This window comes from Sceloporus undulatus, chromosome 1, assembly GCF_019175285.1.
Source record: "Sceloporus undulatus isolate JIND9_A2432 ecotype Alabama chromosome 1, SceUnd_v1.1, whole genome shotgun sequence".
Lineage (NCBI taxonomy): Eukaryota > Metazoa > Chordata > Lepidosauria > Squamata > Phrynosomatidae > Sceloporus > Sceloporus undulatus.
In genome coordinates this window covers 204,308,051-204,324,552 of record NC_056522.1, presented here as the reverse complement: position 1 = coordinate 204,324,552, position 16,502 = coordinate 204,308,051, and the positions used below count along the sequence as shown (strand labels likewise).

Genomic DNA, 16,502 nt, shown 5'->3' with positions numbered 1-16,502 from the left:
TGCTCAAATCCTACACTAAATGGTTCAGAACCAGATTATACATACAAACCCAGATTGAAACAAGAGTTACATTTAGGAAGGAGGGACTCAAAAGATCAGCAGAGAACAACATTTGAGGGTAAAAACAACTTCCTCAAACTCTTCCCACACAAATTATAATAACAGATAGGTCTGCAAACATTTTTCAAGCAAGGTTATCATTACTAACAATCGTATAAAAGACCGGTATTTGTTCTAATAAGAAGGCAGGCCATTCTACTTCAAATTCTCCTTTGCTTTGCTGCAGAGCCCTTCTTGGGAGGGAAGGAAAAGAAACTGATTAGTAAGGTTTATTAACTTTTTTATTAGACCCTCACCTCTGTGCCCTTTACAGCAGTGTGATCTGCAGGCATTAGTTGGCGATAATTCCTTTCTCTATGTGGCAAAAAACCTCCACCAGCTAACTTCCACAAATCAAATTGGCTTTAAAGACACAAGAACAAGCCAGTCCATTTTGTGTCTGATGAGCTAAACTTCTAACTGCTATTGGAAAGCATCTTAGAGCCAGAATGGTGTAGTGGTTTGAGAGTTGGACTATGGCTACATTTGCACTACAGAAATAATCCAGTTTGACACCACTTTAACTGCCATGTCTCAGTGTTATGGTATGGAATTCTGTAATTTGTGATTTTGTGAGAAATTTAGCCTTCTCTGTCTGAGAGCTCTAGTGCCACAATAAACTACAAATCCAAGGATTCCACAGCACTCAGTCATGGCAGTTAAAGTGGTGTCAAACTGGATTATTTCTGCAGTGTGGATGCAGTGTACAACTCTACATATAAAGGGTTAAAATGCTGCTTGGATATGAAAATCCACTGGGTGATCATGGGTAAATCACATTCTCTCAGCCTCAGAGGAAGATGAAGGCAAAGCCTCATCTGAATAAATCTTGCGAAGAAAACCCCATGATAGGTTTACTTTCAGGGTTGAAGGTGGAACTGATTCAAGACACACAACATCAGGACAGTTTTTTGCTGTTCTTGTCACAAGAAGAAGGATGACTTTAAAAAACCCCTATTTGCAACAAATACTGTGTTTGCAAATTCTGAACAATCATCTGAAACAAAGTACATCAGAAGCAACAGGAACAGTTTGCTCTTGCTTCAGAAAGAAAGATTTCCATGTGTCTTTTTGGTTGCTAGAAAGATGTGTGGTGAGGCAGTGAGATGAAGACATTCTAGTAGCCACTGCAGTTTTCTTTCTTTCTTTCTGGCTTTCTTTCTTAAGTGCACATGACAGGCCAGGCTAGCAGAACAATGACAGTCAGAGGAGTTTATGCAAATATACCACGGGAGTAGTGCCCCCAAAGGGAGAAAATCCTATTTCAGGGCCTTGACTTGATTGACAACTCCAGCTGAACCTTGTTAGATTGAATATAAATCATATTAAGAGCACTTCCACACATTTGCAAGCAAACCCTAGAAAACAACAAAGGCTGTCTTACAAAATATGTTTTATCTCTCTCTTACTCTTTTTCCGCCTCCATCAAATTCTAGCGAGGCATATTTTGTTTTTAAGCATACCCTGTGGGCCTGAGTTGTAAATTGCATCATTAAATCACACCTCAAGCAGTGTGATTGTGGACTTAATTTTCCCCTAATGCCATCTACTTTCTGCAAAACACACACACAGAGCTCACCTGACCTGACTATGAAACGGCAAAAGTATAGGCCAGAGGTAATGCTGCATGTAACAGAAGGCAAAATTTTATCACTTTTCAGCACAGCAGTATGACTTCTCAGCCTGATGCCAGCTGCGATCATATACAAACTTATGTGGAATAACATCCTATTTAATACAGTAGGACTGTATTCTGAGTAGTCAAGCAAGCATGGTCCTGTCTTTCACAGTTGTGAAAAATTGGCTGCACAGTGGTCAGCCTGGGAACTGTGTGCGGTGGGCCCTTGTGTCATCAGCATCATCTATGTTGCATCATTATTTCATTTATTTTTAGTTATTCAACGTTTACCCTGCCTTTCTGCCATGGAAGGCTGCTTACTAATTTGAAATAGAAATTGGCTAAAATGTACATTACAATTTAAAAAAAACACCAATGAAATAGCAATATTACTAAAAACAGAATAATTTAAAATATATTTCAATATAATTAAATACAAACAGGATAAATACACATCACACCGCTATCAGCACTATTCCACATATGATTTATAAATCTACCAAAAGCCTGTCTAAATAAGAAGGTCTTAACCTGATGGCAGAAAGAGAGCAGGGAGGGAGCTAACCAATCTGTAACCAGATAAGGTGACTAGATACATATATAGTATGTTCAATTTGAGCAATCTTTCTATCTTCAAAGAAGAATGGTAGAAATACACATATCTCACTGTGGTGATACAGCTATGGAGATCTATACTGGCATTGTGGAGAGTAGTTTGATGAAAAAGACAAGGCTCCTGGACCTTTATAGAAGCTTCATCCTATGTCCTGTGGCCACCCAAATGAGAGGTCCTGTGGCTCACTAACTTGGGTGGGTGTGGAGAAGGGGATGAGATGGGGGAGAATGCCACACTGGAAATCTAGTTTACCTTTCTTGATTTTTAGCTGGTTTCAGCAAAGATATGAAAAGAAAGGAGGAGAGTGCTTCCTGCCAAAATCCAGTACCTGTATATGTGCAAACATTATTGTTATCCCAGTTTTCCTTTCATATTGCATTCTTCTGAATTTTATATACCTGATGCTATTCTGCTCTACTGTGAGCCTTAACATGGAGCAAGGAGGGCACCCAGTGGCCAAACAGCTTCATCTCAGCTGTGCAATTCTTGAAAGATTCTAGAATGTCTCTCTCTCCAAAGCAATATAACTACAGAGATTGTAGCTGCAGTGCAATCCATGGATTTGATGGAACATGCTTAAAAAGAACCAACTACTATATTACAGGGATCATTTAAGAACTGGACAGCTATCTTAGCAAAAGTAACTTTTATCTAAACAATATGAGAGAATACATTTGAATGTTTAACCTAATTTTTTAAAAGGTGCAAAACATTTCGCATGATGGACACTGTTGTTGTTGTTGCTGCTGCTATTAATAATAATAATTTATATCCCACCTTTTTCCCATTTAGGATTCAAAATTCAAAAAAATGATTAGGTTATGAAAATGGACATCATAAGAAAAGTAGAGGATGATTGAGGTGAGGAAATCATTCCTGAATGCATTTTAGAAGAAGCCTTCAGGTGGTCTCCAAAAGTTTCAAAATCTTTTTGTTTATTTATGCGAGGCTGTATCATTTCACATGTGCATATAGTTAGTTATGGATAAAATGTTTGCTGAAACTTGTTAAAATTGTTTTTCTATTTTGTGGTACAGGAACCTATCCCTACTCTTTCCTTATTATTTTTGCCTCTAGCATCAAATTTTCTGTTAAAAAAGTAATGCCAAGGAACACAGTGACTTCATTAACTGAAGTATACCAGTATTTCTACTAATAATACTTTGCCAGTTAGTTTTGACAAGCTTAGACAGTTTGATTAATTCAGCGAGATGATACGTTTGTTCATACTGACCTTAACCAGAATATAAATTTTCACTTGATCCAGCGAAGATTTATACACATATGGTATGAAAACAAGAGCCAGAATGGTATAGAGTATTGGGCTAGGATCTCTAAATCCCTACTCTACCATGAAAAGCCACTGGGTGACTTTGGCCAAGTCACACTCTCTCAGTCCCAGAGAAAGGCAATAGCAAACCCACTGAACAAATCCTCACTCAGCGATGGAAACCCACTGGGTGGCCTTGGGCAAGTCACATTCTCTCAGCCACAGAGGAAGGCAAAGGCAAACCCCCTCTGAACAAATCTTACCAAGAAACCCCTGTGATAGAGTCACCCCAGAGTCACCATAAGTTGCAAACAACTTGAAAGCACACAACAACAACAAGGTTCATTTTAAGATCACCGTAAGTCAGAAATTACTTGAAGGGACACAACAAGAAATGGAAACAAGATTCTGTTTACCCCTCCTGAACTGAGTGAGGAATTGCACATCAACAGGTACGGTATGTGTAGTTTTCTTCCCTGATGGTAGGGGCACACAAATGCAAACCTTTAGACAAAGTGAGAATCCTGCCAATACATGTACAGGGGCTTGGTTCCCTGATACTGTTTCCTTTTCTTTCCAGACAACAGACACCTTCGGGAAGATTTGGATTGTGTGACTGATATAGCTGGTCTCTGCTCTCTCCTGGGTACAGTGTATGCCAATCCTCAGAATGGTGTGAAAGGGAGAGGGATGGACAGTAGGGTGAGGAATTAAAAACAGTTTCCTGGTTAAAGAGTTAATGTAAATTCTGGCCAATTAATGTATGAGAGGGAGAGTTCAGGAAAATATTCTAATATTTTAACTAAATTATTTAAATTTCTCTCCTGTCTTTCTCCCTAATATAGCACGGGGAAGTGTAACCCTACAGATTTTGTTGGACTGAAACTCCCAGTACTCCTCATCATTGGCTATTCTGGCTAGTAGTGATAGGCATGTCAGTCCAGCAACATGTAGAGGGCCACATGTTTCTCACTTTGGGTCTAGTGAACACTCAAAGCAGAGTGTATCACTGTCTCAGTCTGTTTTTGAAATGTGTGTTTTACGCCACATATATCACATAGATGTGTTTGAAATTCTAAATCAAGGCATAAATCCCGAGAAGTTGTTTTGGATTATCTTTTTCTGCCGCAATGAAAATAATTTCTCTCTGACACAAAATTACAAAATCTCCTTCTTCATTCTTATCTTTCCAAACACAAACTGGATTGTGTTTTACTGACATTCCACAGTTCATCATTTGATGAAGTTGACATTTTATCATGAAGCAGCTCTATCTCATATCCATGGCAAGAGGAAAAATGGTTCTGCCATGTGCCATCTCCTCCATACCCAGACTACCCTGCACTGTGATTAGCTGAGCATGGAAGTTCCTAGCAGCACTTGTATCTCCCACAGTTTTCCATCAGATAATAAGGACAGGTACCATGTGGTAGAAAGGGGACATACAGCTCCATATCTCTTCCTAGCAAGTCATTCTATGTCTGCCAACCTCCATTAACCACCGGGCAGTGAGATGAAGCAATGAAATACACAGCAATGACAAAATGAGTCAGACATAGCATTACATTAGATGTTCACCAGAAAGGAGCATGAGGAGTAGAGCAATGATAAAGCTACACTTCTTACTAATATTTACAATATGTAGCTCTAGTACTTAAGGCAGGCATCCTGTTGGTTAGTCCCAGCTACAGTAAATCCATTCAATCAACTGTGAAATGGTAAGTCAACATGTAAGCAAGGACTCAGAGTGCACCTACACTGTAGAAATAATGCATCTGACATCACTTTAAGTGGGCATTTTATCAGGAAGCAGCTCTTCCTTATACACGTGGCATGAGGAAAAATAATTCTGCCATGTGCCATTTCCTCAGTACCCAGACTTCCCTGCACTGAGATTAGCTGTGCATGGAAGTTCCTAGCTGCATTTGTATCCATCCTATGGAATCCTAGCATTTTTAGTTTTACAAGATCTTTAGCCTTCTCTGCCAAAGGGTGCTGGTGTCTCACAAAATGACCAAATCCAAGGATTCTGTAGGATGGAGCCAGTTAAAGTGGTGTCAAATTGCATTATTTCTACAGAGTAGATGCACCTTCAGGACTAACAATCTGGATTTAAGACTATTGTTGAAACTAATAATATAGGTTTAGAAATTTCTAAGGAACTACAGGACCAGTTACTCTGAAGAGAAGACAAAAGCTGAGCAAAACAATGAATGGGTTTCATAAGTATTCCTTCACTGTTACCTAATACGTAAGCTTTTGAACACAACAGATGCAAAAATAGTGAAGAGTGCCATCACAAATACCTATGCTATCTTTTATAGCAGTTACATGACAATTTGTGGTATTCCATTTACCATAAGGATCTATACATCAATGACTCTAACCTGTTGTTGTTGTTGTTTTGCAGCATTCATTCTTCCAGTCTAACATTCCAACATATTGGCTAATAAAAGTGGAAAGTGCTGATACTGAAAGAGTAAATTGCTTGTTTTTTTTCTTCTGACCAATATATTTAGCACAAATACTAGGGATAAAGTACAGCTGACAGTTTTACATCTTAGGTGAAAAGCGATTTTCAAACATCTTCAAAGAAGACCAGAAATACAAAGAATTTGTGTTGTACTGTGGTATATGCTACTAACTCACTACATTTTTCAATAAATCTTTAAAAATTGTAGGAGTTTCCTTGATCATGGTAAGACTGATTTTTCCCTCCATTTAACAGAAGAACTGTAGTGGAAACAACTAGGAAGCAAGCCACGTTTGCTCTCCCTGGAAGAATCAGTGGTCTCTTAGTTCTTGACTACTTTAAAACTAATGAGGTTTCTAATTCGTTTAGATTTATTATGGAGCCTCCTTTTCCTCAACCTCTGATAAATCTTTAATTTTTCCACTTACTGCATTCCTTCACTGCATCATGAATGAGTGACAAAGTTATTATGACTTTTATCTTTTGTGGAAATCTGTAACTATTTCAATTTAAAGAAATGTTTTCCTTTTCTTTTAGGCCCACATAGTTAGCGATCTATACATCTAGCACACACAGGCTTCATTCCAATTCTGATATATATATATATATATATACAGCAGTTCTGCAAGTCAGTAGCGGTAGTTTGCACTTTAAAAAAACAATAAAAAATAAAGCAATTACTGGTAATAGATTGATAGAGAAAGAAAGCAAAGCCATCTTAGAAGTTACAGCATTCTGGGTATACTTATTAGCCAGAAAAGGAGCTGCTGCTCCAATACCAGTTTTCCTCTACCCTCACCATTCATTTTTCCTTTTATTTAATGTCTACAAGAATGTGAAACTATAGACAGGGACTGTCCCATTTTTTCATAACTTTACAGCACTTTGAAAACCTCAGGCACTCAATAAATACTAATAATAGAGTACTTCTCACAAAGCCAGTGCCATGGGAAGATGCTGCCTCTGCCCAATAGCATACTATTATTATAGATATGTTCCTAAGAAGGACTGAGTTCCTAACAAGGTGTTTTTTGTTCAGTGAATGGTGACATTCAGAAGTCCAAAGTTTTCCATGAAATATCAGTGCTAGCCTAGCAAGAATTTAATGATGGGACATTGATATGATAAGCACAATATCATCATATGAAAATATTTTCGCGATCACACTATAAGAATGGGGAAAGGACGGGGAAAAGGTGTCCTGTTCACCACAAGAGGCACACGTGCCCCTCCGCTGCCGCAGCAGAAGGGCCTGACTGGGTGTCACCACTCCTCTGACATGTCAACTAGTGAGGGCCACATCCCCCTGCACCCGCACAGTGATGCCACTGATCCAAGAGTGCCGAGCCATGGCCAAAATGCTCAGCAACCTAGATAGGTCACTTACAGTTCAGACTCAAACTTGGAATGGATTCCAGCTGATATGGGAGCCCCAGCCACCACTGTATAACACAGGTGGGGACCTTGTGATGACTTCCATGTGAGTAGGGTGGTAACTCTGTTCCAAGTTTTAGGCCATACATGGCTGAACATACTGCAAAACCTCCACAGCAGAACTACACTGTCTTTCCACTCACCCCACTCCCACACTGGTTGGGCTGCTGCAACCTCCACCCCCATCCATGGCTATTCAGTTCTTGGTGGAGAGCTTGGTGAGGGGAATCAGAAGCATCTGGCTGTGTCCTTACAGCCAGATGCAAAGAGGTGACATCATCCTTGCTGTAATCATTCTGAGGACAAAGCCAGATGCCTTACTGATTGCCCACACTCTCCACTAGCTAATGAATGGCCATGGGCTGCAGCAGCTTCCAGGAGAAGAGGCTTTGGTCACTGAGGAGGGAGGAAAGGGATAGCAATCTCCACAATGACAACCCCCTCACACACACACCAGCATATGTTGGATTTATGCCTGCATATGTCACTAAGAGTATGTCAAACCTAGCCTGAACTTTAAAGGAACTATCAGACATACTGCTCCCTACGCCCAAACAGGCTCACTTAAAGTTTGGACTAAACCTGAGAACAGATTCACCACCTCACTGACAAGGAAGCCACCTGCCACCACAGCCTGTGGCTCTCCATTCATTGGTGGATTAAAGCAGCCATCACCATCCTTGATGTCGGGAGAATCATGGGACTAAGAAGTTCACTAATATCTGAAGGATCATAAGTTCCCCACCCCTGATTTATGTCACACGAATAATACTTAATTTAAACAAAGTGGGTGTGCTTTAAAAAGCAGATCTCTTTCAGATTAAGGTCTTATTCTGACTTTCCACAAGATTCTTGTGTGAAGTCTACAGAATGGATTAAAATCTACAGGATGTGCTTCTGTCCATGAAGAGTGTTGTGCAATGTCCCAGGAAAACAACAGTGGACCAAATCAGGCATCACAGGAAAAACATGATTAAGGAAGCTTCGCTGAGATTTAATGTAATGCCTGAACACATCGAATTCTTCAATTCACTATGGATACCAGACCAAATTGTTAACAATTGTTTGATATGATGTCAAGCAGAGAAACTGTAGTGGTGGATATTCCTCAGCCTACCAAAGAAAGACATTGGATTGCCAAGTCACCTTAAAGGAAAACAGACAAATGACTTTAAACCAAGGTTTCCCAGTAGGTTTCAGCATTCAAGCTGTGGTTTGAATTCTAAGCTATAGTTAGCATAAACTATGGTTTGGGGCGATAGCTGAACTATGCTAGTATCTAGAAAGGCCATAACCAGAAGCCAGAAAATTGTAGGTAGGCAGGACAGGTTTGTGTTGGTGTATCCGAATTGAGGACAAGAAGAAAAGAAATAAAAAGTTTTTAAAATTTCTGCAAGATGTTGTCCAAAACCCCAAGTCTCCTAATGCGCAGTGTCACACAACTTTTTGTGCAACACTTTGTGAAATAGGGGCACTAGCAAAAAAATTTCAGTAGTCTATCACTAGATCCAACCCAATATTTGTATGACAAATGACATGCACAACGAGAGAGCATGCATTCCTCATATCCATAATTTAATGGATTCCTAATGTCCTATTTGCTCATTCATGGTTTAATGGCTTCTGCTAATTACTTCCATCAAATGAATTAGACTTTAATAAGAAAGAAAGAAAGAAAGAAAGAAAGAAAGAAAGAAAGAAGAAATATTAATTTGTGTAATTTCTATCGATGATATCTTAGTTTAGGATTACTGTCTAGCAAAGATCAGCAAAGTAGCTGAACAGAAATGTGATTAATATTACAGTTTAAACCACAGATTCATAAACAAATGATTCATTCTATTGTATAATGTGGTTCTCTTGAGTGCTGTTTGTGCCACAAAGAGGAGTATCTCACAAAGTTATAAATAATGCAAACCATCCATTAAATATTGATCTTGTACGTAGTATTCACAGCTGAACAATTAGGTTAGCTTTTTTAAAAATTGCTCATTGTGAATTACACAGCACCAGAGAACTGTATACATATTCTCTTTGGAAAGGGCAAAAGTTGAAACTTAAGGTGGCACTTGTTGGAATCCTTATCACCAGAATTTAAAAGCCTTTTCACTTGTCTACTTCTGGTTGTAAATTTTGATCACTGATACACCAAAGCTCTTACAAATCTACTGCATACCTATAATTTTTTGGCTACTGGTTAGAGCCTTTCTTTACTATTACTCCAAATGATGGTTTCTGCCATAACTTAGAATCCAAAACATGGTTTGAATTTTGAGACCTACTGGGAAATCATGGTTTAAAGCAACCTGTCTGTTTTCAGTTAAGTTGATTTGACAATCCAATGTCTTGGTTTGGTAGGCACAGGATTATGCACAACTATTATTTGTTCATTCAGATATCACACCAAACTATAATTAACAATTTGGTCTGCTGATAATAGTGAATTGCAGAATTTGGTGTGTTCAGACATCATGTTAAATCAAAACTAAGCCTCTGTAGCCATGTTTTAGTATGATGTCTGATTTGTCCTACTGTTCTTCTGGGACAACTGTGGGCCTATATGCATGAGCCAAAAGGCCTGTGTTCCTCCAGGCCTCATGTAATCCTGTATAGACAATGCAGGACAACAGCTCCAGACTGGGGTCGGCTAGTCCAGACAGCCCCAAGCAATCCCTTACCTACTGCCACCATCACATCTTTTCTGAAGGCCCCTATTGCAGCATGTGCTGGGGGATCCTGGCCATGTGGGTATAAGCCAGGAACCCCACTTCTGCTCTTACAAGCTGCAATAAGGGCCTTCAGAGAAGTTGTGATGGTGGCAGCAGGTAAAGGGCACACGGTGGTGGACTAACATGTAAATATTCCCACGTTGCTGTAATGGCCTGGTGATTAATCCAGGTCTGAACCGGAATAGGATAGCAGGGGCTTTCCCCATGGTATTCTGCCCATCTGCTTAGGCCCTGAATGATGGTGACTAAAGATGCAAGACACCATTATCACTCTAGTCTAGAAGGATTTCCTAAAGGAATGACTGGCCAGTATATTCCTAGACAGGGTTGTTGGCAACCACAGCCATTCCTGCCCTTAACCAGAATGGGTCTCACAGGTCCTTTTGTGTACCAAATGCCTGGGACATCATTGAGACATGAAGAAGCAGTCTTTCCTATCATGTGTACTGAGCTGGCCCCTGCCATCAAGCAGATGGCTTTTTGGAGTGTTTATTAACATCATGGTCAAATGTTAACAGCTGTCCAGTGGCATGAAAGAGTTCAATTGTATTACTGACCTTGCTGGATATTTTCTTCATTCACTGTGCACTTCAAGTTTGGAAAAAGATATGAAGGCAGAGAACAAACTGGGGAAGTGATTTTTTTTCTCTGTTGTCAAACTGTACAGTTCTCTCAGTTGAGGGGGGGGGAGATGGGTCACACTGTGCTATTTGGTTTCCATTGTTTGTTTCTGCACTATATAATTCTGGAGAGCCTATCCTCCATTGGCCTCAGCTTGGAGGGGGGTGTACTCCAACCTAAGCAGAGGGCAGTTTAGGTAGAACTTGTTTTGGGGCCCATTTATACCACCGGCTATGAAGGGACGATGGGTTCCGTCGGTGAAAGGTCTTGAATGCTTTTCTGTTGTACATCATCTGCTGCACCATTTACCACAAATAAAGCTTAGGCTATAGCAGTAACGTGTCAGTGTTTGGCATTGAAAGAACTTTTGAGGAGGCTCTGAACTACACCCAGTTCTAGAACAAGACATCATGCCACTCAGAATGTTACAAAATGTGTTTAAAGGACCAGAGGGGAACTGGGCTGATTTGAGCTTGGATGGGTCAGGATAGTTACATGGTCAAATCGTCTGCCAAACATAAGCAACTATACTAATTATAATAACCTGATGTGGCATCAACATCATGAGGCCAGAAATCCAACCTGCATTGGACAGAATGCTTGTAAAGACCATTACAAATTAAGTAAAACAAACCAACTCACCAGAAAACTATTCCTTTTATCTCCTCCCCACCCCATCTCTACCACTGTTTTGCAAATTGTGTGTACATCCTGTCCAGCATTCAAAAGGATGCCTTCAGTGAACTGAACAATACAGCCCTCAAGCAACAGAACTGCAAGACATTACTCCCTCCCTCCCCCAGAACAGACAGTTCAACTTGTTCTTTGGGCTTCATTCTCAGAAATGATAAACAGGGGGGGGAAAAAGAGCTTGAACATGTTGCCTTTTTTTGCACTACATCTCCCAGGATCCCCAGCCTGCACAGCTACAAGCAATGGGTGTTGAAGGATTCTGAGAATTACAATCCCCAGAAGTATTTTTCCCATATTACTTTTAGACTGTAAGACTGTAGGCTACTCAGGTGTCTTTCAGCTAAAGAACATTTACTATTTAAAGTAAAATAGTTGTATGACTAATAAAAGGCTTTCTCTATCTGGAAGCACCCAAAGAAAATGAATGTTAGGTCACTCCTCCACAAGTCTTGTTGTGTTTGTAGATAGTTAAGGAGCGAAAGAATTCCCCTTCCTGTAATGTCTGGGTAGGTTTCTGGATCAGGGCCACTGTAGAAAACCTAAATTTTGGAGAAAGACTAGAAAGAAAGGTGAGCTGATTACCTGCCATCTTCTTTGATATACTGGCCTGGCTGTCCTTCTTAGACATACTTCATATATCTAAGATATACTTGGCTAGCATCCTTTGATATACTTCATATATCAAATATATACTTTGGCTAACATCCTTTGATATATTTTAAGAAATTCCTAAAAAATATATTTTCTCTCTTGTACTCCCTTGTAATCTATAGCAAACAACATCCACATGTCTTCTTTCACCCAGCTTCAACCCAGCCTGATGCAGCTGAGCTCAGGGTGTGAGCTAAACTAGCCGGCACAAAGCTACAAACTGAAAAAAACAGGTACATGGTTAAGATGCCAATTCTGATTATTGTAGGAAGGTTGGCAGTTTGAGGCCCAAGTGCCGCATGATAGGTGAGCTCCCATCACTAGTCCCAGCTTCTGCCAACCTAGCAGTTCAAAGGCATGCAAATACAAGTAGATAAATAGGTACCATTTCAGTGAGAAGGTAATAGTGTTCGGTGCAGTCATGCTGGCCACATGACCACCAGAGAAGTCCTCGGACAACACTGGCTCTTTGGCTTAGTAATGGATAGGTACTGCCCCCTTACAATTGTACATGACTTGACAACCTTGTCAAAGGGGAAACGTAAACATTTAGTTTACTCTCTTGTACTTCCTCTTTGAATTACAATTTGATATTTTTATTTCATTCCTACTCCAATATTCTAAATAATTTTCTTTCTTTTACCTTATCCTAACCAGTGCAAAGTTTCCCCTTTCCCTTCATTCTCCTTTAGCCACATATCTTTTAGATTATGAATCTGCAATGAAGAACTTGTGTCTATTATTTTTGCACTTAATAGGCAATTTTATAATCAATAAATGATGATCATTAAGATGGAAGCAAGGGCCAAGAGCCAGACAAGACTGAAAGCAAGAGAACGTTTAATTAGAGGAAGTATAATATAGACTCCAAAAAATAAAGAAAATGAGGAATTGTGAAGTGAGTGGGTGGGAAGAGCTAGCCCATCATAGCCTTGGAAAGCTGCTGGTGGAAGAATATGAAATATAAAATAGAGAGATGTCTGTTAAACAGTTAGACAGAACCAGGTAGAAATAGAGATAGATAGAAAGAAAGGGGCAGTTAAAAAGACTGATGAGTTCTCAATACAGTTTTAGTTTGATGGGAGCTGAGAGTACAGAAAGATTTCAGGGAATTCAAATTTAACTTACTTGTTTTATAATAAATCCTGACTGGTTTGATTTTCTACATTTTTGTTTTCATTGAAAAATTGATAAAGAAGATTCAGTCACACGATGCCACACTGAATCCAGCTGTCAATACATCTGCTTGTCCATTTTAACTGTCATTTTGGGGTTCAGGAGTCTAGACCCAGGAAGGGTTTTAAGGGTGAGAGGGCAAGGTGAGTAACAGGAGCTCAAGGGTTGTAACTGCAGGGTCAGCATGGATAGGGAACTCATCAGAGAAGCCATGTGATCACAAAAATCATTCAGAAAGATGACTTCAAGAACTTTCTTATAGATTGCACATTAGCATAGATAGTGTTACAATTACAGTGGTGCCTCGGGTTACGAAATTAATTCGTTCCGCCATTCCCTTCGTAACGCGAAATTTCGTAACCCGAAATAGCTTTCCGTTAGCGCTGGAAGCCTATAGCATTTGAATTTCGCGCCGAAATGAATTTCATAACCGGAAAAATATTTCGTAACCCGAAACAGTTTTTGCCAATCCAACTTTTTCGTATCCCGGAAATTTCGTAACCCGCGCATTTCGTATCCCGAGGTACCACTGTATTAAAGAAACAGATTTTTAGTGGCACAAAACAATAAATATTTTCCCAAACTGCTGATTATTTTTTTTTAATTCAAAAGTTCCTTTTAATAATTAATTTCAGAATAAAACAAAGCATTGTTATGTTACCTTGAATTTATCCACTTCTGCCTTTGAACATGTTGCATGGTAAGACAGCACCTGCTCCAGAACAAATGGTCACAAATAAGAAGCTGAAAGTAGTTACTTTGAACTGTTGATGAAATTATTAAAAATGGTTCATTAATAACTGCATTACATATTACACATGAAATATTGTAGCTAATCACAGATCATGAGTTATACTTGGAGCACCTACCTCTTAGGTCAGGGTGGGCAAAATACCACCCATAAATATAACCCCCCTTTGTGATCCTAGTGCTCCCCCAGAATTTTCTCTAATGGACTTTGTATTGGGAAATTGTTAAATGTGTCATAGTCAGTGGAAAAAGCAACTTAATCCTCTATAGTCAATAAAACAGTCAAATCATAGCCAGATTAGTCAAGAATATCAAAGCCAATATTTAATTAATTAAAGTCAATTTCAGTACATTTAAATTTCACTTATACATATACATTTAATAATAATTAATCAAGTATGAGTAGAGAGTTTATTTGTTAATGATCTTAACAACCTTTAATAAACAATTAATCCTAATTAAATCCAGCCAGTTCTAATCAGTTCAATATGTGCCTATTCTGATACATCTTTATGTTTTAAAAAACACTTTTTAATATCCCCTCTCCAATTTAAAAGTATGACTTTTGAGCACTAAGGCAACCTGAACATTCTCCCATTCTAGATGGTGTAATGTTATAGGAAATGTATGAAGTTGATAATATAATGTTGCAGACAGTTTTGTTGTTCTAAGATGATTCCTTAAAGAGAATGACACTTTTCTTTTCTTAAATATAGTTTTCAGGTGTGTTACAGATAGTAAATTTATTTTTCTATCTTTTACTACCTGCAAGTATTGTCCATCAAATATGATCCCTCAGAAACCAAACATACCAAAAATATTATCAAAGTGACATTAGACATCAAAATTATATGTTATATATTATATGTTTTTATTGCAACAGATAACACATCTAACCCTCCCCCTCCCAAAAAAATTAAGACAGTTTTACAGTTCCTCTGGACTCCAAAAAGGGAAACAGATCCCTAACCTTACACAGAACACATGAAAACCCAATGCCTAGTTTGTAAAACCACATTCTTATCACTTAATTTTAAAGTATTCACTACATACATTAGGTTAGACTCCCTTTTGACAAATGTAACTACTGAGCTTTCGATGCAAAGAGTTAAAGATCACCAAACAAAAACATCTTTCACCATGGCATACAAACATCATTCATCTTATAATTACTCTGGTGAAACAGGTTCTGCTGTATTTTTAAAACAATACAAAAACATACAAAGACTGTTAATCAGTTAACTACTTTCCATCTTCAGCTCACACCAAAATATGAGCTTTCCTCTCCAACTGGAGTAAGGATACAACTACAATAAGGATGTTTTCATGTAGTCACATTATTATTTTTTAAAAAGTTTCCATGTAATTTGAAAGAATTAGACATCCTATCTGCTTCCATTTTTAGCCAGGGATAGCAATGATGGTTTACCTCTAAGAATCAACACCCAGTGAATATGAAGAGCACACTGAACCTGAGCCTTATCACATTATTAAACAAACTTGGCAGGCAAACAAAAAGACGTGTGCTTTTTTCCCCTCCTTCCATAGGACGTTGTCGAAGAGAATTGTAAAAGTGCTGGGAAAGTGTCCCGTTTGCCATGCTGAAATAATCCATTTGGCAAAAATGATGCTTTTACAATGCTCTCCCTCGCTTTTACAACCTGAAGAGAACAAAAGTCATGTGGAGGGAGAAAAGGGGCATCTTTTCTTTGCCTGCTGAGTTTGTTGAATAATTCAATAAGGCTCTAAGTAATGATTTCCCCAGAAAGCCTCACTTAGCACCTGCTTTGTGGTCTTTTTAATGCTAGATTTTAAAAATTTTCTCAAGCCTTTTCAAATGGTAATTTTCAAATCTAAAACCTATTTAATTTATTTCTTGAAACTGGGAGTTATGTAGATTTGATTACCTACTTGATATTGCTGTGCTTATCCTTGTCTCTTATTACTTTGTTATAAGCTGCCCAGAGAACTTTATCTTTGGGTGACATATAAATATTGTTAAGAAATAAATTAAATTTATATTGATACTCCTAAAACAATAACCCAATGGATCATAATACTATGTCCATCCAGATTAATGAGACCACATAGAGCAGCAGATCTTTCCTTCTGTATGAAAAATATTAACCTCTCAAGTATTTAGTATTTTAATGCAGTTCTGGTTGTCCCACTCTTGTCTTCTAAAAATGGGATATTCTAATTGAGATGGCCCTTGGTTGGGGTGAGACTAAACATTGACATAACTGTCTGAGCATTTTTTATGTAAATAATAATATCTTACAAACATGGGAAATTTTTATTTTGTAGTGTGGTTTTCCCCCCAATTTTTTTTAGGAATCTCTTATTTTATGCAAACATGAGTTTTAAACACA

General features: G+C 38.6%; 1 protein-coding gene across 5 annotated transcripts in view; it reads right to left on the bottom strand.

Moving 5' to 3' along the window:
• The window catches only part of PDE11A (phosphodiesterase 11A), a 206,106-nt gene that overhangs the window by 66,829 nt on the left and 122,775 nt on the right, over positions 1–16,502 (bottom strand). For all 5 annotated transcript variants that reach the window (XM_042445148.1, XM_042445145.1, XM_042445146.1 and 2 more), the window contains one exon: positions 14,042–14,092. In XM_042445148.1, the coding sequence (XP_042301082.1) occupies positions 14,042–14,092 (51 nt within the window). The remainder of the gene's footprint in view (positions 1–14,041; positions 14,093–16,502) is intronic.